At 38.0% G+C, this 22914-nt stretch overlaps 2 protein-coding genes and 1 pseudogene across 4 annotated transcripts; all 3 read right to left on the reverse strand.

The window, feature by feature from the left end:
- Positions 1-243: 243 nt before the first annotated feature.
- Positions 244-4729, reverse strand: LOC146682515 (major histocompatibility complex class I-related protein 1-like). Its single transcript, XM_085446946.1, has 5 exons — positions 4684-4729; positions 3372-3641; positions 2589-2867; positions 1701-2121; positions 244-268 (listed from the first exon to the last, which is right to left on the reverse strand). The coding sequence occupies exons 1-5, from the start codon at positions 4727-4729 to the stop codon at positions 244-246; spliced, it is 1041 nt and encodes a 346-aa protein (XP_085303072.1).
- A 4096-nt stretch (positions 4730-8825) lies between these two features.
- On the reverse strand, positions 8826-14296 carry LOC146682516 (stonustoxin subunit beta-like; annotated as a pseudogene). The gene is made up of 6 exons (XR_014917745.1): positions 14100-14296; positions 13312-13809; positions 12287-12386; positions 9828-11249; positions 9362-9653; positions 8826-8907 (listed from the first exon to the last, which is right to left on the reverse strand). The product of XR_014917745.1 is annotated as a stonustoxin subunit beta-like (transcript).
- Positions 14297-19009: 4713 nt separating this feature from the next.
- Positions 19010-22914, reverse strand: LOC146682517 (major histocompatibility complex class I-related protein 1-like). 2 transcript variants are annotated; one of them, XM_085446237.1, is made up of 6 exons: positions 22694-22914; positions 21491-21751; positions 21091-21369; positions 20673-20975; positions 20179-20280; positions 19010-19787 (listed from the first exon to the last, which is right to left on the reverse strand). In XM_085446237.1, the coding sequence occupies exons 1-6, from the start codon at positions 22764-22766 to the stop codon at positions 19738-19740; spliced, it is 1068 nt and encodes a 355-aa protein (XP_085302363.1). In that variant the 5' UTR covers positions 22767-22914; the 3' UTR covers positions 19010-19737. The 2 variants fall into 2 exon arrangements, with proteins under 2 accessions (XP_085302363.1, XP_085302364.1); XM_085446238.1 differs by lacking the exon at positions 21491-21751.

A 22914-nucleotide genomic window follows, 5' to 3' on the forward strand; every position in this document is an offset into this window, starting at 1 on the left:
CAATAGGATCCCATTTTGGACCCAAGTTTCTCCTCCCGGTGGGACAACAATAATTAGACAACAATGCAAACAGAATTTGTAAATGTGAAATTTGAAATGTGAAATGTTTGTATGTGTGGATCTCGTTTCAGTTTCTCCAACAGTTCAGCAGTGTTGCCAGGCACTGTTATTTCCAAAGAAGAAAAATCACTGGTATTCTTTATAAAATACATAAACTGTATATCAGAGTAAAACAAGTTGTACTTACAAGGTGAACTTGAGTTTCTGCCTGAAATAAAAAGAAAAGCAATCATTTCAGGCATTTGTTCTACATTACAATCAAAGTTTCTGTCATATATATTCAAAAATAAAAGTGTCTAATATAAACAATACCAAAGAAATAATATAACTGAACCATGCACTGCTGGTCCTGGTTCATTGATAAACTCGGCTCCTTTGATTCTCTGACCTTTCCTCTTTTTGTAAACAGCAAATCCAACAACAGCAAAAAGGATGAGAAGAACTGGAACAACCACTGCAGCAATGATGGAGATCATCCTGTCAGAGGGATTCTCTGCTCAGTAAAAACAGAAAAACAAAATCAAATCTGCAGATGAAGCAGGTTAGAATAAACATATTTACGAGTAATATTAAAATAAAGTAATATTTAAAATATCCTGGAAGAGTAGTTGTAAAACAGCTAACTGATCATTTGTTCTGTTTTGAATCTATCTGATAGTTTTCAGTTTGTTTAGGTAAATGAAGAGTAATTTGTCACATATTTGATACAAATCTCTTAAACTGACAGCATATCTTAAAAACATAGAAGCTTGCATTTGCCTGTAAAAATCTTCTAACCAGATATTTAGTCTGGATGGCTTTGCTGAAAAATCTCTGAGTCATTTTTGAACAGGATATATCCTTCAGTGTTCATATTAAATTAATATGTAGTGTGTGCAATATTTCTAAATTGAGAAACATCTCTCTGGGTGATCCTAAAAAACTAGTTCATAGATTAAATACTTCTCGGCCGGATTACTGACATTCATTATTATCAATTTCCCCTAAATATTTCCTAAAAAGCTTTAAAAAGCTACAGCGAGAATATTGACAGAGATGAGAAAGAGAAACAATATTTCTCTCATAACATACTCTCTACAGTATTTACAAGTAGAATGGGAGACAGAGCCTTCAGCTTTCCGGCCTCTCTTCTGTGGAACCAGCTCCCAGTTTGGATTCAGGAGACAGACACTATCTCTGCTTTTGATAAAGCTTATAGTGAAGGCTAGATCAGGTGACTTTCTATACCTCCTTTAGTTATGCTGCTATAGGTTCAGATTGTTCTAGGAAGTCACATGATACACTGTGATGCACTGAGCATTTCCTCTTTACTCCCCATATATCACTGTAACATGTCATCACATTGTTCTCTTCTTTCTACGTTAGTCTGTGATTTATCTGCTTCATGCTCTCTTATATCTCTTCTTTTCTCTTTCCCTCACCCTAAACCAGTCGATGCAGATAGCTGCCCCTCTCTAAGCCTGTTAAAGTGTTGCTTATAGACAGTAGTTTGATTGCTGGGGTTTTCTTCTTTTATTCTGATTTGGTGCTATGTAAATTAACCTGATTTGAAACTTTTGCAACAATGGGTTTCTTAATAATAATAATAATAACAGTAACAGTTTATATTTACAATGAAAGAGAGAAAATGATTGTAATACATAATAATTAAAAAAAATTCTTCTGTTCCTCCTGGGATTAAATATAGGACAAAAAAGTCAAGCATTATATTCGAGACAGCAAACAAAACGTTTCTCTCACCTCTGACAGGTATTATTTTTCCACAGTTGGTTCTGATCACTTTTTTATCCAGTTTGGTGATGATGTCATCGCCGTCAGAGAGCTGAAACACACAGTCGTACCTGCTCCAGTCTTCTGTTGTGACTGATGAAACATTCAGATCAACACACATCTGGAAGGTCTCATCATTGTTGGGGAGGATCTCTCCAGGATCCACACCATCATGAATCTCCTCTCCATCTTTCCTCCAGAACATCACGGCTCTTTGAGGGTAGAAACCTGTAGCGTGGCAGCTGACTGGAGAGGAGGAAGACTTCTGGACGAGAGACACTGAGGGAAGAACTGGAGAGAGAGAAAGAGAAGAAAATATCAAAAGGATAAAAAGAAGGATTTCATTTTTCCAAATCTGACAATGTTATAGCATCTTGATAACATCTAATAAATAATTGCAGACATTTATTTGACAAACAAATGACACATTAGAGCATCATCAGTCAAAACACTGTCATACATACAAGACAAAAATGTATCTGGGAAAATTAAACAATAAATAGAAAAGAAATAAGAGAGTGGTTGCTGATGCATGTCGTTTGAAAATTCTACTTGTGCCTGAAAATGTTTCTGATCAAACTGTTGATAAAATCTTACAAATGTACAGGAGATCCAGCCCAGTTTCCGTTACTTTCTAAATCATTAAATACGAAATCAGCTTAAACTTTTCTGCCATTTCCTTGTATTATTAGAAAACGATGCAACACAAAATAAACACCACAGCATCCTTGAAGCTACATCAGGTTATGTGACTGTACCTGTTCTCTGCAGGGAACGTTTCCCACTTTCCAAAGACATCTTCAGCCACTTTGGACAAGTCGTACTGAGGAACTTGATGGTGTATTTTATTCTATTTTCGTCAGTGTCCCATCTTTGTTTGGTAATAACAGCCTCTGGTTTCAGTACGATCCACCTTAATGTCTTTATATCAAATTCAAGAAAGTCTTCTCCATTGTAAGCATACCGTAAAAAGTTGACCATCTCTCCAGTGCTTTCATCCCATTCACAGCCACTTACACTCTGTAAAATGTGGATGCCTGATGAGACAGAAAGAAAACAAAGACTGCAGTGAACTGCATTAATGTTGTTCATTGTATGAGGCACTACTAATCTCCAAGATTTGAGTATTAATAGTTGAATAATTTAATCAATTGAAAAACATTGCAGATTCAAATTAACGTCTGGTTATTTGTGTTTAAAACAAAAAGGTTTAGAAGGACAAGAGAAAGAAAATGATTCAGCAGAGGAGTCATCTTAGAAGAATGTAAAGATAGAGATATGTATATTTTCTTAAGATTGTTATTATTATATTATATTATTATTGTTAAAATAAGTAAAATTGAAATCTTAACATTTTTTAACACAAACTTTTGTATTTTTATGATGGTTTTAAGGTCTCAAATAAGAAAGAGGCCAACGAAATTAAAACTTGAAATCTTTCATGATTAACAAAAAACTTTTTGTTATAAAGTCTTGTTTTGCTTTGTTATATCTAATGTTTTATAATGATCTGACATGAGGCATAACAGGAAATACTTTACCTCCAGGTTGGTTGAACTGCTGCTGTAAACCAAAAATCCAGGCTTGGAATAAGTTTGGCAGAGTCACAAAACACTGTACAGTCAAAGACTTCAGCTGCTTGGGGTTGTCATCTAATATTTTCTTTGCCCAGTCCTGTCTTGGTTCTAGTATTTTTTTCCTGCTGTCACAGTAACCCGCCTGAATGCCATCAAACACCATTTCACTCAAAAACTCTGATATGTTTGCGACTCCTGACGATCCGGTGGCCACATGCTTCAGTGAGTGCTTTGCTGTGAGACAAACAATATTGTTTTATAGTTAAAAATATGCAAACAATGTCAGCAGCCTAACAGAGGTGTAGTCCACTTTGTTTTTCTAAGTGAGGACAAAAAAAATATTATATTTAGGTTGATCATTTGAAATTCAGTTGTTACTTTAAGAGTATTTCATGGATTAAATAAAGACCTAATCAGTGATCTAGTATATCTAGATAACGAGTGCCAAATTTAATACGGTCCAGTCAAAACAAAAACTGCTGTTTCATCTCATTAAAGAGATGCAGTGTCAGTTTTGTGACTGACAGGCCAAATTAGCATGATGATGCACTTGCGAGTCTTTGAGTGTCTACCAGAAGTGCGCTAATGTGTAGCCTATACACAGATGCAGTTAGTTTATTTCAGTGATTACATAAAAGAACAGCTCATAGTAGTGGCTTAAATATTGACCAGATGAGGCCACGTGTCCAGTGGCAGGTAAGATGAATGCGAGAAGAAGAATGATGGTAAAGAAAAATCAGTACGGTTTTCTATACAGGTAAACTCATTTGTTAGAAATGTGTGAGGACTTATCCAGAGGAGAGCTGTATTATTACATTGTTATTACTTTTCCACTATTAAACACAAATAGTATATGTGTAACAGCTGTACTATAGAAGAACACAAGACATCTGATATCTGTGGTAATGAAGATAATGTCTAATATGTAAAAATGCGGGGGGGGGGGGGGGTGTTAAGCTATGGAACTTATTAGTCTATTTTACATATTTTAAGATTCAGACATTAAAATGAAACACTAACACTGTCACATTATCAGCTCGTTATCAACTCACAGAGCTTGAAGGAGAAGGGGGGAGAAAAAATAAAAATGCTACAGTGCCAATAAAATTCCATTGCTAATCCACGTCCTGTTCCATCCTGTTCTGTATCATTATTATTCCACAAAGTGAATATTAAAATTTACATTGGGATCACGGTAATTATCGACGCTTACTAAACACGCTGCTGGAGGTCAGGTGAGCTGCTGTCAAAGCTTCAAAATTTAAGTTTTTCTTACCTGCAAATAAATCACGGCAGAAGAAAAACAGCAAAAATAACTTCATTTCCTCGTTATTCTGAAAGCAGCATTGGTAACCGTGAATTTGGTGGACGTTGCTTTTGAAAGCCCGACAGAGTACAAGGTTCAGATTCCTCCCCTCTCCTTCTCTGTTGCATGTCCACTGATATGGGATTAATAACCTGCCATAAATTGAAACTGGAAGAAGAAGCTTTGATGATTTAAATAAGTCTAATTCCTGTAAGTCTTGTAGTATGCGAGAAATTTTATTGTCTCTATGTAAACATTAGGAAACCAGAGTTCCGGAGACTGTTAGGATATCTATTATGTATTATTCCTGTCAATGTAACATTTGGTGCAGTATTGTCAGCCTGCAGACACGAGTGATCCAGTGAAAAGTCACAATACAAACCGTTAATACTTTTATGGCCAGAATTAAATTCCCCTCACTGACACAGCTGTTTGTCCATTTGTGCTACTTAATTGTATATGACGTTAATTTAAAAAAAAAGAATACATATTACATATACATATGCATAATACATATACATACACTTCATATCTCGGAAAAGATAGGATCGTGAAAGACCCCGATTCCCTCCCATTTTCGTGCCATTTTGCTGTGCTAAAATAAGTTCATATTTGCCTGATGGTAATCTTTTTTATAATATTTTAGACTTACCCCAGTTCCTTAAATTAGACTAAAATGTCTAAGCTACACAAAAGCGACACATTTGATTCTAAGGACAAAAAATGTCAGTTAATGCCTTTATATTATGACTCTTTTTCTGCACTACGTGCTTTCAATGTTTACGTTCGTCCACCAGATGATGCTACTTGTTTTTATTATTCATAGCAGCTTGTGGTTGGGTGTCAAGTTTATAATTAGGTTATGATTAGGTTTAGGCTGAGGGTTAGGATTAGGCGTTCATTTTTAATGGTTAGGGTTAAGGAAAGCATTATGTGAATGAGATGTCCTCACAAAGATATGAAAACGAGTGTGTGTGTGATGTCTAACTTATTTGTCTTAGAAGACCATTCTTTGAATTAAAAACTAATTTAATAATAATAAATTATGCTAACCTTTTGGATCTGCAAAAGTTATCCCGGGAGCAAGAACGAAAGTAAAAGACTGTACAGCATACAGCAGACTCTGGAAATGATTGTGCACTCTGAGAGAGAAAACTGCTCTCCAGCCTCCTCTGAGGACTCGTCCATGTCAGTCACAGAGGCAGAAAGAGACCAGCTGGACTCCAGCTCTGGCATATGTGAATATGGATAAAGGAGCAACAGGATGGACTTGTCCATCTCCACATTTTGGTGTCCCCACACAAGACTATGTCCTTGCACCCAGAGGTTTAGTCTGGGGACACTACACAGCTTTGATGAGTGACCATGAGTGACCCAAAGTCCAGCTTTGCAGATCCCTCTCATCAGTAAATGTAAGGGCAGTGTGATGTTTTTTGTCATAAGGGTCAAATGCATTAGCATTTTAAGGCTTAAAGAAAAACAGGCAATGACACAAACTTATGGGACAGAGTGCTCTTTGAGATTCTATGAAAGCGATCACTTTATTTTGAGTTTAGCTGTTGTTTATTTAGTCAACAGACGGATCATCTTCCTTTAAGGCCAAAGACTTGTATGACCCGAGTAGCAGGAAAATAACACCAACATATAGAAGGTTGTTGGTTATGACTTGTACACAGTAGCTGGCAGTGGAATGGATACTGTCCATAAAGACCTGGAACAATAATAAGGGCAATGTTTCCTTCTTTTTTTAACATGATCATTGTTTATTTACCGTTATAGTGTTTCATAGTTCCCCCCCCCCCCCCCCCCAAGTTTTTCTCGTGCCATCATCCAAATAAAGGATTGCTTTTTGTTAAAAACTGCAACTCCTCTTCAGTGTTTGCTTCTGGGTCCGTTCAACAAGACACACTGGCGTACCCCACGGTGACAGGATAATGTAATGATGGTCAAATGAAGCTTTCTGAAGCATTGAAGCTTGTATTGAAAAACGGTTCATTACTCGAAGCTTTTCAACACGGTCCTCTCTGGTGACATCTGGTGGCCAAAAATATGAAGAGCAGCTTGAATCCACAAAATTAAACCAACTGCTTCTCTGTAGCGTTGGCAATCGCTACAGAGTGGAATTCTGTCTGATATTGGGCCACCGTTGTGTTGCTTTAAACGTGTATTTTTTGGGGTGACAAAAATGTCATTTATTTATTTAATAAATAATTTTGACCAGTAAACTTTCCTTGTTTAAATATTTCTTTGCTTGTGATTTCTTGATGTTGGTAAATACAATAATTGAAAAAAATACCACGTTACATGTAATATATATATAATAATGTACAACACATTATGGAGTATACTTCTGCTGTGAGGTCCCGCCTCCATGTACTTATGCAGTTAATCGCTAGACGGGTATATTTATAAATAATATTACATTAGGGAAATTTTCCTATACATATTTTTGACCTGGGGGTAGAATTGATTGTGAACTGGAAAGGGAAAATGCTTATGAACTTGCAAATTAAAAACATGATGCATTTAAGGTAACCCTTTTCCATTTGTATTTAAGAAGAACATTTGTTCCACTGTGCGATGGTCGAACCTGTTCCTTTTCGTGGAGATAATTTCTCCTGCCTTAAGGAAAATCCATTCACATGGCACAGAGGAGGCTGGAGTGTACAGAAACTGGTAGTGATGCAGTTATACAGTCTAATTGGGCCCCACAAACTATCAGCTAAAGAGAATAAATAAATTAAATTGCTGCACATTTTGCAGACTAACAGTTTAAGATTATTTAAAACATAAAATATATATTTTTATAACATTAAATGTAAAGTGTGAAATAGAAGTTTTGTCTAAAGTTATTTAATGATATTTATATTATGAAAAGCAGATTTTTGATATTTTAAGTTTTTCCCGTTGTCAGATAAAATAAACACGCACAAAACAAAAGCAAACAACAAGAACACGAAGCTGGAAAACCCACCCGATTGACCAAAATCAACTCAAAATACTCCCACACAACAGAAACTCCTCTATTCCTCGCTGGCTCCAAATCTCTCAGTGGAATGATCAGTGGTTCGCTATCTGTTACCATCAAAACACCACAAATCCCGCGAATGATTCACTTCCTTATAAGCCATTGAATCAGACACCGAAGCAGTTAGGTTCTAAATGAAGCTTCGGACGTCACTGATCACGTGACTCTGGCCAAACGAATCAAGCTTCGACACAGTGCTTCTGAAGCACTGTGTTGATTTTTGTGACACACGCACCGGAGCGTCAGCTTCAAGCGGACCATCACTAGGATAATTCAAGTTTAGCTCTTTAATTCGTTAGAGACCTTCAACTGGGAGTCTCTTTTTCGATATAATTTTTAAAGAATTCAAATTGTATTTATAACATAAAATGTAATTTTCTCTGTAGCAAATCATGGATTTCATAAGCAACATACTATAGTTGTTTAGAAAAGCATAATGGCAAAAAATTATATATATATATATATATATATATATACACACACACATATTTTTATTATCTTCATTTTAGATGTCAAAAAAGTATTTGCAGCTCCCAGTGTTTTCTTTTCTGTGGAAACCAGGTCCAAATGGCTCTTTGTGTGTTCAAGGTTGCTGAACCCTGGCTTAGGCCCATGTGTGGATGGCAGTGGTACTTACGATACCTATAGCAGAAATACTGGCAAATAGTAAGGGCAATGGTTGTTGATGCAATAGATGTGCTTAGGATGTCGTGATATTACACAGCAATACTAATCTGTAGGTGTTATAGAATGAATAAATCCACAGACAGGTTTTCTTTGAGAGTTGTATTTACAAAGCCTTTTATTCAACCAGGTCAGGATAACAAAGACAAGAAGCAGTCAAAAATTTAGATTACATTTCTCCTCAACCAAGTATTTACAAATATGGCACAAAATATCAGACCAATTAAATCTAGGTCATCACCGTGTGTCATACAGAAAGCATGTTGCTGTTTTTGTGGAGCGTAGACACTCCTTGGTGTGTAGCAAGCAATGAGGAGACAGCAAAGCATGGACAAAGAAGCTGTATCAAAGCACTTATTATCATACTTCGTTTTTGCATTGCATACCGGTCCGTCACACCTTATTGCTCGGTCACCCTAGAGTTGGCCAATGGCTGGAGGTGGAAGTGCGAGCAATGCTCAATCAGCACTTCTCCCTCACCACTGAAGCAACAAAGCAAAGGTGAGACTTTCCTCTACAAGTTGGTCTTTGTTACAGAGCGCTTTACTTCTTTGTCAGTAAACAGGTATATGCAAAATGTTTTCCATCATCTGACTAGCTGGACACAGGACAACATAATTGGATGGGTAATAGATGTAAAACCCTGGGTAAACAGACTCTGAGAATTTGGTTTCAAAGGTGTACAGATGAACAAGTTTGTCACTATTAGAGGAAGCATCGTAGAAGGACAAAGTGCCTGCAGGCCAATCCAGATACACACCAACTCTGCCCAATCTAGTAAGAGAAAAAACCTTCCTCACCTTATTATCATGGTATGCTACAAGCCTTTTATAAAATATGTCTACAAAAGGGATGAAGGATTCCACTTTAGACACAATCTTGTAAAGTGCGTCTCTCAAAGGAACAAAGGATTCACTTTTATCCACACCAAAATACCAGGATATCTTGTTACATCCAAGCTCTAAATCATCCATTCTTCCTTTCCTTCCAATTTCTTTGTATGCAACAGCTATGCCAACATCACTCAGCATATAACCAGCACTCCACTCTACTTCCCAATAGTGGCGACCAGTCAGCGGCTGTTTGCACAGAACCTGTGTATGCTTATCAAATCTCTCTGGGTGATCTGGATAGGTTTGCCACTTCCCACATGTTGCCTTCTTGTTGTCTTCAGATAGAGTGAGGTAGTTATTTGCAGTGTCTGGGTCCAGAGTGAGATGACAGTAATCTGAATGAAAGGCAAAAACACAATCTTTTAGGAGTCATTTACATAATCATCCACTTCAGTCAAGTAACTTCTAATATTAAAAAAAAAACTATTTGGTTTTTGTTGATAATTACAACAATGACTTTAAATATTTGATGATTTTGAAAACTAGCAACCTCAGAAGTAAATACTTACTCCAAAGAAAATGACTTCGCTTTTTTATAGTTCTGGGATCCCGAATCTTGGGCTTTGAAAAATGATCAGTAATCATTCTGCCCTCCTTGTAATGATAAATGGTGGCTCCTTTGTGATTCTGGTGTTGTATAGCTGCTACAAGGAAACAGAGCTGGGTGCTGCTCTCGTATGCTCTGTAAAGATCCATGAAAATGGCTGCTACTTCTTTCATATGATCCAAGGTATTGTTTAAATAATACCATGGGTCTTCATTGGCCATTGCATCAAGGTTGAGGTCAGCATCTTTCAAACCGGTGAAAACAAAGCAAAATGCATGATTTACACCTGTGGCAAGTACTGCTCTATCTAATTCTGACTTATTTTGAACAATCTTTATTCCCTCCATCCTCCCTAAAAATGACCTGATGATGTTGATTTCTCTCTCTCTATAGTCAAGGCACTTGCTAAGATTTCCCAGATTGTATGGTGACTTGTCTAAGTCATCAAAAACGTCGTTCAGTGAGCTCTCATCCGCTCTACCTTCACGAATGGAGGGAAGCACTCTTTTCAGAGCTCGTTGGAGGTGAGAGATTTTATCACTACACAACTTCTGAAAGTTTTGTAGGTACTTTTTAATTTGTGGGAAATGCTTCACCACCACCTCATCCAGAGAGTCATTGCATCTCTCTTTCATCTCCTTTAGAGCTTCCAGAGTATCTTCAATCCTCCTTAGTGAGTCAACGCTGATGTCTTTCTCCAGCTCTGCACCTCCATACCCTAATGTCTTCAGTGGCGTCAGCCAAACTTTTATAGGAACAGCATTTTCACCCTTTTCCTTCAGGGTCTTTGGCAGTTCTGCAATGGTCTTCATTGCTTCTTCAAATGTTGTAGGGTTGCTGTCCAGAATGAAGTCTCCAAAGAATTTACAGGAGAATTTCTTGCTCAGGTCTTTTTCTTCTTTAGTCAGCTCAACTTTAAGTTTCCCGTCAACATGGATATTCTTTATTAAAGCATCCATGCTTCCCTGGATGTCCTTAACTTGGCTACTGTCTAACTTCTCACTATCAAATGCAAACAAGGCATTGGCCCCATAAAGGATACCAGTGACTATATGTGTAGCTGAGATACTTTCTATAATTTGTCTCTGCGGTTCATTTATGGTGCCAATTATAGATGCTGATAAGTTTCTGAGGCTGGTGGTAGCTTGGTACTGAATAGTCACTCTACTTTGGTTCTTGAATTTCTTTTTATCGGTCAGATATTTGCCAGATCCTCCAACTTCTACACATCCACTAAGAAAACTGGCCTTCAAAGAAGGTTCTAAACCCAACAAGGAACATCTGGATTCAATGGAGTCGCAAGCAGAAGTTTCAAATGTGCTGCTTCTTTGAGGTCTCTCAACTGTGTGCTCTTGTAGAGTGCGATCATCCCACAAGGTGAAACCTAAAGAAATGGCAAAATGTTAGTTATTTTATGAAGGTTTTGGTAAAGTCAGGAAATAATGTGCAGCTCATGATTTTATGAGCCATTATTATCATCATTATGTTACAAGATCATAACTGTATTTTATGTGTGACTATTGTTTTATTTCCTCCCTGCTTAAGAGCAGTATTGCTTATTCTAATTTGTATTTTCCCAAGCTGACTTGAACTTCCCATTGAGTTCAGGCCAGCTTCATGTTTTGCAAGCAACCCATTTGATCTTTGGGGAAGACATCTGCTTATAATACTTTCCTCCTGTGTTTTATGGAGGCAGGTAAGAAGCCTCTAGTCTTTCATTGATTTTAGCATCTTCAGCTTATAATAGATAAGTGCCTTAAGACAAATATTGTAATTTGGCACTTAACCTAACATCATTTCTATAAATAAACATCAGTGACACCTGATTTTGTTTTGCTAAGATTTAGTGATAATTTATTACTTTCCATCCAGTTTTTAAAATTCTTAAGTCATGATTTACATCATCATTATTATTACTATTATTATCATTATTATTCATCCATTCGCCTCTGCTTATCCTTTTTAGGGTCGCGGGGGGGGGGGGGGGGGGGGGGGGCTGGAGCCTAGCCCAGCTGTTCTAGGGCGCGAGGTGGGGTACACCCCTGTACAGGTCGCCGGTCTGTCCCAGGGCCAACACTCACATTCACCCCTGCATTCACACCTATGAGCAATTTAGATTGTTCAATTAACCTATCCCCACACGGATAGGAAGCTGAGGTACCCGGGGAGAACATGCAAACGCCACACTGAAAGACCCCGGCCTCATGGTGGTATTGAACTCAGGCCCTTCTTGCTGTGACAGTGCTAACCACCGTACAGTGCTGCACAACAGTGCTGCCCCCATTATTATTATTATTAGGAAAAAATATTAGTTTCATCAGCAAATACCATTAATTTTGATCTTTAAGACACCTTGAACATGTCCAAGCATGACATTTTTAAAAGCAAACCATTTATGTTTATAATAAAGACAAAACTTACCACATATTGGCTCATCTGTTAATGCATTGTAGAGCATTCCGAGATCAAAAGGTCGACCCAGACCAGCCACTGTCATCGTATCTGAAGCCATGTCTCCGACCTGATGAAAAAACTATTTATCATACACCTTTAAATTCTGCATTCCAAAGAGAGAACCAAGCAGCAGTGGACTGTTGCTCACTGACAAAATATACCAAGACATACCCGGAACAATCCAAACATGAAGGCAGCTGCTGATAACAAACATAAGGTAGCTCAAATATGAAATTTGAAAATTAAAATGAGTAATGATTTTTCTGACCATATTGCTTTCATGACTATTGCAGGTCAAAATCACAACAGATACAAATTGTATTCAACTCCTAGCACTGCGTTGGCATCAGGTTTAGGTTATTAGTTATTATATTATTCGTTTTATTTTGTAACAGATGTAATGACTCATATTGGTGTTTGTTAAACTGAAAAGTAGTAGAGTAGGTGATGATTGTTCGTGAAGCAGAACAACCTTTGCAGGAACCAGAGTGGTAAGGGATACAGCAGCACATGGCAAGATTTGTACACATACAGATTTGTACAAGCCACTTTTGGCTGCTCACTTGTCACAAAGATTCACAACAGTGGATAGTGCCACACCACTACTGGATGCAATGCTAATCCCAGGGTCAAACATCTGATATGTGATATCCACCTCTGTTCTATATGGAATAATTAATGTCAATGAAACGAAACACATACAGTTGCACATACAGTCCATGCGCAACTGGTCACATACAGTCCATGCATGTGCGGCAGTACAGTCAAGGAAACTTAATGATTTTATAGCGATGCTGCCTGTGGAAATTTTACCCCCAGGATATCTAAGGGTTTAATATTATTAAGAGAAGGACACACAGGTTTGAACAGAATGAATGACTGCAGCACACCCACTATTGGCCTAAATGCTGGCCTAAAAACAGCATTACATATGCTTCAAACAACAAAACAAAAGAAAGAAAAGAGAAAGAGTGGATTAGGATAGGACTTACCAATAATGCAGGGTCAATAAAAATGTCTTAAAAACATTTAACAGGAAGCTCACACTGCTACTGGTCCACCTTCCACCTTCTGTTTTTCTATCGAGAAACAGAAGAGAAATCAAATTAGTAATCAATAAGAGTCACTATTAGTCTGATTCAGTGTATTAGTGGCAGCTTGGTGTCAAATTTCAGGGGATTAACAGTAACAGCTAAATGTTATAGATACAATTCAAATTTAATTAAAGTTACAATAAACAAGATTAGCAATGAATAGGGGAAAATAGATATAACAGCATGTCTATAAAAATAAATAAAACAGAAACGAATCCAAAAAGTAGCTGCCAGAAAAGACATGTTAAAATCTGTGCATCCACCCCAGGCAGAGCCAAAGATGACGTCAGCTAAAAAAAAGACTTAACTTTTAGAACCAGTGTTCAGTCGGTAGGTGACCAAAAATCCAGCTTCAGCCCTCAGATACGCGGCAATCACCAAATCACAGTATGGGGCCTCGGGAAACAGTAACAGAGAATCGGTGTTAGGTTAGATAGCGGATCTTCAAAGAGAAAAGGCCCCGATGTAATGGAGGCCACAGAGTCATGCAAATGTAACCAAAGCTGGCAGGCGTCAATAAACACATGCTGCCGAATGAGGTGGACTGGCAAGCAGACACCCAGAGATAAAACGTTTGCTTGCATAAATATAACAAGTGGCAATAGTCAAACTACGCAATTAGCCACAGTATATTTTCACTGTAACATATGAATATATGAAAATATAGGGTGAACTCATATACATACGGTGCATTAATCCAGCAGAAAACGGAGTACAGCTGCCCCTGAGATGAACACCCGGTGCCATAATTGCTCCACGTTTCGTACTTATTAAACAGACAATGCAGCGAACACACTGCGTTGCACACCCAAGTTTACAGCAATGTAAGCCGGCAGCTCCGCGAAAATCTCCTCTTAAACTCGGGCGCCGAGTTTAAGAAACCGCCCTCGGTGATACAACTTCCACCGTCATACAATCTCAACAAATCACAAGCATTCTTCGTCTTCTTCTTCCATTTTAACGGCAGGTTGCATCCATAGATTTTGCATTACTGCCATCCCCTGGATTTTACTTAGATCACATCTAACTGGGATTGCCAGGCTTCTACCGTTCTACCTTTAAAAGCCGGAGAGCAGTCAAATGCTGGAAGTGGAAGCTAAATTGGCTAGTCATTCATATGTATATTAGGTTGTTACCTAGGAATTCTGGAGGGAGGGGAGTGGGGGTGTGTGATTGAGGGGGTGGGGGAGTGGAGTGTTTCAGTTTGCCATCTTAGGGAGAAATCAACACACATGGGTGTAGGTCCTTTGTTGCTGAGATTTATTGATGAAAACAGTACAAAAAACCAACCATTTGTACACATATTTACAAATAATAATAAAAAGTGAGTGAGTACATTACAACATTTTCAGCAATCACTCACAATCCTGACACTGCCATGGTATCTGTAGTCTGCATTTACCACATGTGTATCTGTAGCAGTGAACACATCGCACAGTGGCCTGATTTTTCTTGCATCATGCAGGTCCATGAACCAATGAACATGCTCCGTTTGCTGTGCATGTTGAATAGTCCATTCTTGAATGCTATGAAGCATGTCAAGAGTGATGAAACACAGGAAGCTCTGAAGGCGACTCGAGATACTTCTCCTGGCCTTAGCCGTTGGCTCTCCATCTGCAGCGTACGCTTCTATTGGGGTGAAAGGGAGACAGGTCCCCACATGTTCTTCACGCCACACTGTGCCATCTTTCGCTGTCTCAGTCCCCAAACAAGCTCTCTTTTTTGGTGGAGAAGCAGTCTCCTCATCTGCAGTGTGAACAAATTCAAATTGTGAGCAATGGAAAGGTCAAACAAAATCACAAATGCATGCATAGATACTAATTATAATTCCAGTATCTCCTCCTCTGTATCAGAATAATGTCTGATCAATTGTGATCAAGGGTATATATATGATACAATCTCACTGCACTTAGCCTAATCCTTCATTGCCCTGAAGAATTCTGTGGTGTACGTCTCCAGACTCTGTCACTTCTCTCACATGTGCTCAGTGTGAACCTGCTTTCATCTGTGAAGAGCACAGGATTGTTGCCCTCCTACGACTTCCTCCACATCTCCTGATGCACTGGCCTGTCTCCTGCTAGCGCCTCCATGCTCTGGACACTACACTGACAGACACAGCAAACCTTGCCACAGCTCACATTGATGTGCCATCCTGGATGAGCTGCACTACCTGAGCCACTTGTGTGGGTTGTAGACTCCGTCTCATGCTACCACTAGAGTGAAATCACCGCCAGCATTTAAAGGTGACCAAAACATCAGGCAGAAAGCATCGGTACAGAGAGTGGTCTGTGGTCACTACCTGCAGAACCACTCCTTTATTGAGGAAGTCTTGATACTTGCCTATAATTTCCACCTTTTTTCTATTCCATTTGCACAACAGCATGTGAAGTTGATTGTCAGTGTTGCTTCCTAAGTGGACAGTTTGATTTCACAGAAGTGATTGACTTGGAGTTATATTGTGTTGTTTAGTTGTCCCCTTTATTTTTTGAGCAGTGTATATATTTCCACTAAATTAGATTTTTTATTTTTTTATTATTATTATTATTTTTTTGTGGTATTGAGAAACCTCTATGACAACAGCTCAGCAGATCAGATGGATCCTGAATCTCACTCAAATTCACTCAAATTCACTTTACATTAAATATGAACTTTCTGCAATTTCTGATATTATTTGTGTGTATTTGCATTAAAGTTAACCTATTTGAGACACAGGTTTTAATAAAGAAAATTACTGGTCAAATAATGTTCAGATAGTGCCTAATCGTTGTCGTAATCAATGGGGCTTTACATAAATTTTGTCAAATTTGGGCATAATAGACATTTTTGGATATTACATCCTCGTATTTAATATGTTTGCTGAGCTAAAGTATAGAAGATGAAATATCCCAATATCTTATTTATAAAGCAGTTTTAATCAACTCTTGCAAATTTTTTTTCACAAAATGAAAAAGAATTAGAACTAAAACACATTACAAAAAATGTAAGACTACATACAGGTCCTTCTCAAAATATTAGCATACTGTGATAAAGTTCATTATTTTCTGCAATGTACTGATAAACATTAGACGTTAGACTGTATTATTTTATTGTTTTTCTGTAAAGCACTTTGGTATGCCTAGGCTTTTAATGTGCTCTATAAATAAAGGTTGTTGTTGTTGTGTAGATTCATTTCACACAACTGAAGTAGTTCAAGCCTTTCATTGTTTTAATATTGATGATTTTGGCATACAGCTCATGAAAACTCAAAATTCCTATCTCAAAAAATTAGCACATTACATCCGACCAATAAAAGAAAAGTATTTTTAATACAAAAAAAGTCAACCTTCAAATAATTATGTTCAGTTATGCACTCAATACTTGGTCGGGAATCCTTTTGCAGAAATGACTGCTTCAATGCGGCGTGGGAGGCAATCAGCCTGTGGCACTGCTGAGGTGTTATGGAGGCCCAGGATGCTTCGATAGCGGCCTTAAGCTCACCCAGAGTGTTGGGTCTTGCATCTCTCAACTTTCTCTTCACAATATCCCACAGATTCTCTATGGGGTTCAGGTCAGGAGAGTTGGCAGGCCAATTGAGCACAGTAATACCATGGTCAGTAAACCATTTACCAGTGGTTTTGGCACTGTGAGCCGGTGCCAGGTCGTGCTGAAAAATGAAATCTTCATCTCCATAAAGCTTTTCAGCAGATGGAAGCATGAAATGCTCCAAAATCTCCTGATAGCTGCATTGACCCTGCCCTTGATAAAACACAGTGGACCAACACCAGCAGCTGACATGGCACCCCAGACCATCACTGACTGTGGGTACTTGACACTGGACTTCAGGCATTTTGGCATTTCCCTCTCCCCAGTCTTCCTCCAGACTCTGGCACCTTGATTTCCGAATGACACACAAAAGTTGCTTTCATCCGAAAAAAGTACTTTGGACCACTGAGCAACAGTCCAGTGCTGCTTCTCTGTAGCCCAGGTCAGAAGCTTCTGCTGCTGTTTCTGGTTCAAAAGTGGCTTGACCTGGGGAATGCGGCACCTGTAGCCCATTTCCGGCACACGCCTGTGCACGGTGGCTCTGGATGTTTCTACTCCAGACTCAGTCCACTGCTTCCGCAGGTCCCCCAAGGTCTGGAATCGGTCCTTCTCCACAATCTTCCTCAGGGTCCGGTCACCTCTTCTTGTTGTGCAGCGTTTTCTTAAAACAATGAAAGGCTTGAACTACTTCAAGTGTGTGTAATGAATCTAAAATATATGAAAGTCTAATGTTTATCAGTACATTGCAGAAAATAATGAACTTTATCACAATATGCTAATTTTTTGAGAAGGACCTGTATATGAAACACTCATGAGGTAGCTACTCTGATATGAACTGTTTGACAGTTTAGCAGCAGTAATGGCAAAGGATCACATACACTTATTATTCATTTTATTGTTAAGTTAAGTTACTGTGTTGTGTTATGTCATGTCGTGTTGTGTTGTACATAGTGCCAATGTGGGACAGTTTTCCCATTTCATTGTAGTATTGTACTATGTATGAGTGTGCAATGACAATAAAGAGTTATCATATCTTATCTGTCTCCTGTTTACAACTCAAAAACATGAAATACCACAAAAGCTGCATTAATATAAGAGGTTTAAATCTCTTAGTGCTATGTACTCTCTGTCACCGTCTATGGAAGTAATTCTATGGAATTAATGAACCCGTGGAAACGAAACTTGACTTAAGTGAGGATAAGCTGTTTATTCAAAAACTGGTGAGCAATACAAAGCAAAAGGCAAGAGGAAACTAAGGCTAAACTAACTGGACTAAACACTGGACTAAACATGACAACATGAACCCTGGATATGAACCACTTAAACACGATTACCTGAACATGACACATAAATAACAGATAACCTGACAATGAACAAAGGAAAACTCACACACTTAAAACACAGAGGGGTGACGAGGGAAGTAGAAACACATGGGAACAAAGCTGGGACGAACCAGGGGAAACAAAACTAAACACAATGAACACAAAACGAGAGACTGTCAAAATAAAACACACAGCAAGACACAGGCAGGAACATTAGAAGAGGATTGACTGGGGAGACAGAGGAAGGAAACACAAAGAGGGAAGGGAGACAAGTCATGGAGGGAAAGAGAGAGAGCTGGAGAAAGAAGGAGAGATGCAAAACGGGCTGTGAAGAACATACATAAATACACACGAGAGACAGGGGTAACATGGAAACACAAGGGAGGCAACATTAAATAGAAAAGGGAAACAAGACGCAAGGACATACACACCCACAGACCGAGAGAAAGCGAGGGACACAGGACAACGACACAAAGGAAACCTCAAAAACAAGAAATTACAGGAAAACTTTGCAGCAATAACAAGAATAAATTCCGGACTGACTAGTGAAACTTAAATCATAATAGCACAGAAATACTCAAACAAAATAAACTCAGTCCAAGACCCAGAACCTTGACAATATCAGGAATCTGTATGCTCCCAAAGCCAGAAGGCAATTTACAACATTCAGAGTGAGAAAACTATGAATCCATTTAAATCAGTGATAGATAAAAATGTTCAAATTCTGAAGATTAAAAAAACAACAACAAAAAAAACATCAGAGAACATTTTTATTAGAGCATCAAAGCAGAGCTCACATCTGAAGCAACATTCTTTACTTAACCGAAATAAAAAGTATATGAACTATTTTTAATCAAAATAAAATTTAGAATTAAAATAAAAGAAACACAAATAAATATATAAAATTAATAGGAACAAAATCGAATTGTAATGTTTCAACCAACTGTTGCCAAGTCTTTGTTCATAGGGGGTCATGTGATTCAGTGCATCTTCAATCTGGAGAATTTTCATACAACTTTATAATGAAATAATAAAATGACAAAATTTCATTTCCAAATGAGAGTCTGTTGCTGTCATCCTTCAGATATTTTAGTGTCATTTGGAAAATACCACATGCTTTGTACGATTCCAATTTCTCAATAAAATCACACACTTCAGTTCTACCAAACAGTCATCATCAGATACATATCTATCAATAAAGTTAGTTTTGCTTTGTAGAAGACTTGTGATACTGCTGCATCGATACTATGACTACATACTGAAGCAAAATAAAATCACAAATGCATGAAATGTACACACAGGAGCTGCATACAGATGTCTGACCATGCACTAATTTACAACAAGTGCAGAAGAATGTGATCATTACCTGTGCCTAATTTATTCACTGGTGTTTTTAACATATGTATTTGAAACACTGAGGCGACAGCAGCAGCTGGAGGAAAGTCATACAGAGAGCGGAGTGAAGAACTTCTTAGGACACTCAGCTTTGTGGATTTAGTCTCTCAGACTGCTCAGAGCCATCGTCAAGAGCTGGAAGATCAAAAGCATACAGTTTACACATATTTTAGCCTTTTCAAGGGTGTAATTTCTAGTGATTATTGAATACATGGCCCTTGCTTCCCAGCTATGAAAGTGAGAGGGAGATCAGGGCTGTTCAAGTGATCAGATCATGTGTAACAAAAAAGAACAAGTCTGTACTTTGTTTTACAATTAAATAATGCATATTATATCTCTAATAAATGTTCTACATTACTTACAGGATGTAGAACATTTAGCTGAAACAAACTAAAATCAACCATATCTGTTGTAATTTTGTGTCAATTTCCTTTTTACTTTGATTATTTCCTTCTCACCTCATCCTTCTACTGCCCTATAATCATTTTACTTGACATGAACTTGAACTAAACTTTAGATTTCTCACATTTTTTATTTATGTAGGTCAAAAATGTCACAGCTGTGATGATGGTGAAAGCTAGAACAATCACTGCAGCAGCGATGAAGGTTCCCATGTCAGTGGGCTTTTCTGTTGAACAAAATATGACAACACTTATAATACTGAACCAAAATGTGTGCAGTTACTAAAGAATAAGTGGAGAGAAAATCAAGGACCCGATAGTTGATGAGTCTAACATCGCTAAATGTCACACAAAGCCATCAAAACGTCATTACTTAAGCATTAGTTATGCGCCTTGTGCACTCTAAAGTAGTGATTCACCATAATGCAAATGGTACTTCATTACTTTAACCCAGTTTGAGATGCCATTTTTACGCCAGACTTATGCTACACTTGTAAAGACTTGTCTTTATTGATCAATAAGAATGGCATTTAGGAATTAAATTTGACAACTAAACTGTTTAGTTAACAACTTCATAATATCAAACTCAGTTTTCAAACCCTGCAGGATCCAGTCTTACTCCAGTTGGTCCTGATCGATGTTTTGTCCAGTTTGGTGATGATGTCCTCATTCACACCAGAGAGCTGAAACACACAGTCGTACCTCTGCCAATCTTCAGGTGTGACTGATGAAAGTTTCAAATCAACACTCAACTGGAAGGTCCCATCATTGTTGGGGAGGATCTCTCCGGGATCTACACCTTCATGAATCTCCTCTCCATCTTTCCTCCAGAACATCAAACCTCTGTCAGGATAGAAACCTGTAGCGTGGCAACTGATTGGAGAGGAGGGAGTCTTCTGGAGGAGCGACACTGAGGGAAGAACTGGAGAGAGATTGGCAGTTGTCACATTCTTTTTTGAATTTTATTTTACTTTTAATGCAAGAAATCCATATTAACTTTCTATTCTATTATGTTTCATCAGATTGTGTAATCCTACCTGCTGTCTGCAGAAAGCTCCTCCCATACTGCAAATACTCCTTTAAAAACTCAGGGCACCGATGGCCTAAAAAGTTTTTGTTTAATTCTAATCGAGTTTTTTGAGCATCCCATCTCAGTTTGGTGATGACAGCCTGTGGTTTTGGAGTGATCCATGTCAGTGTCTGCAGGTCCAATGCTAGAAGGTCTTCTCCATCATAACTGTACAGATTGAACCCATTAATCTCACCAGTCTCATTATTCCACTCACAGCCATTCATCCTCTGGATGATATGAACACCTGAAAAGAGAGAAAGTAACAGTAACTGTGGTAAAGCAGTACAATGTCAGCACAGCATAGTGAAACTGCACCTTTGGGACAAATCAACATTAGAAAAGTAACAAGTGAAACAAATCAGTACCTTCAGTTTGGTTGAAACGTTGCCTCAAAGTCTTAATTGTAGCCTTAAAGAAGTGATGACTGTCATTAGATTGTAAACTATACCACTCCAGGTGCTGAGGATGATCCTCAAAGAATTTAATCCAGTCTTTCTTTAGCTCTGCTCCTCTTACACTGTTAAAGTCACCTATCTGAACTTCATCAACAAGTGCACCAGCCACAAACTCTGGGATACTCTGGACTCCAGAGGTTTCAGTGGAGAAAAACTTCAGGGAGTGTTTTACTGTAAAATTGGCAGGACAAAATCAGATGACATTTGTATTATATGATTTCTGTACCATTTAAGAAGGTTAAATAAAAACTAAAACTTGGTTCAGATTCATCATTTTAATTAATTAAATTAGCACCTTTAAATCTCAATCTTGAGTGAGAGAATGGCCATTCAACAGGGCACTGATAGGAATCTCTGAAGATGAACAGCACAGTCAATTTTAAATACAGTCAAGCAGATGTAACCAGATGTACCCTTGACCTTCTCCAGAAAAGGAGAGATGTTATAACCTTATCTCCTATTACAGTGATTGCCCCTTGTCTCTTCCACCCATCCTCAAGGACACAGAACAAAAGACTTCACCTGTTGAATTTCCCCCGACTGAGTGTCACCAACTTTCTCAGAGTTGTAACTGTGTGTGTGCAATGAAGTTAAAGCTGAATGCTCTTTCATATGTGCACCTTTTAAATGGCCCAAAAGTGATATTGCTAAAACATGTAATGAACACATAAAAGAAAAGAAACATTTTCACCACATTGTGTAAGTTAAAAGGATAAAATAGAAAATAAAAGATCAAGTAACCTGCTTTTAGAATAAGTTAACATTTTTTAAATAACTTAACTGTGTGTATAATGTTCTGTACTGATTTAATAACACTCTGTAGTGCTTTCCTTTCAGCTACAGTCCAGTTTGTGAAAAACACAAGGATGTCACAAGAGAGGATACTTTGAACAAAAGATCTGTAAAAGCATAGCCACAGCTGCTGATCTAAAATTTCTCTTCTATATGCTCAAATATCTAAGTTAGGTGTTGTTAGTAGTCCATGTCAGGCGTAAAATGGCGACAGCTCATAGCAAAAGTAAAAGACCAAATCTCTTACAATGCAATTTGCTGTAAGTCAAGAGAAATATTTTTAAATAAAAACTTAAATAAACTTTGAATAAAATATCTTACCTGGAGATGCAGCAGGAGAACAGAGGAGTAATATAAGCACACACTTCATCTTTTTTTCCATTTTCACATTCATTAAAACAAGAAAAACAACAGACAAAAACAACTGCAAGTGGTTGCGTGACTTGTTCAAGTTCTGTTTTCTGTTAGGCTGGGGTGAAGTTGTCTGAGTCAGAAAAAATTAAACATTAAACCGACTGTGTGCCTCCAACAGTCTCTCTGTT

This window comes from Copadichromis virginalis, linkage group LG22, assembly GCF_057382275.1.
Source record: "Copadichromis virginalis isolate Kocher_CV1m ecotype Utaka linkage group LG22, C_Virginalis_male_GT1.1, whole genome shotgun sequence".
Taxonomy (NCBI): Eukaryota; Metazoa; Chordata; class Actinopteri; order Cichliformes; family Cichlidae; genus Copadichromis; species Copadichromis virginalis.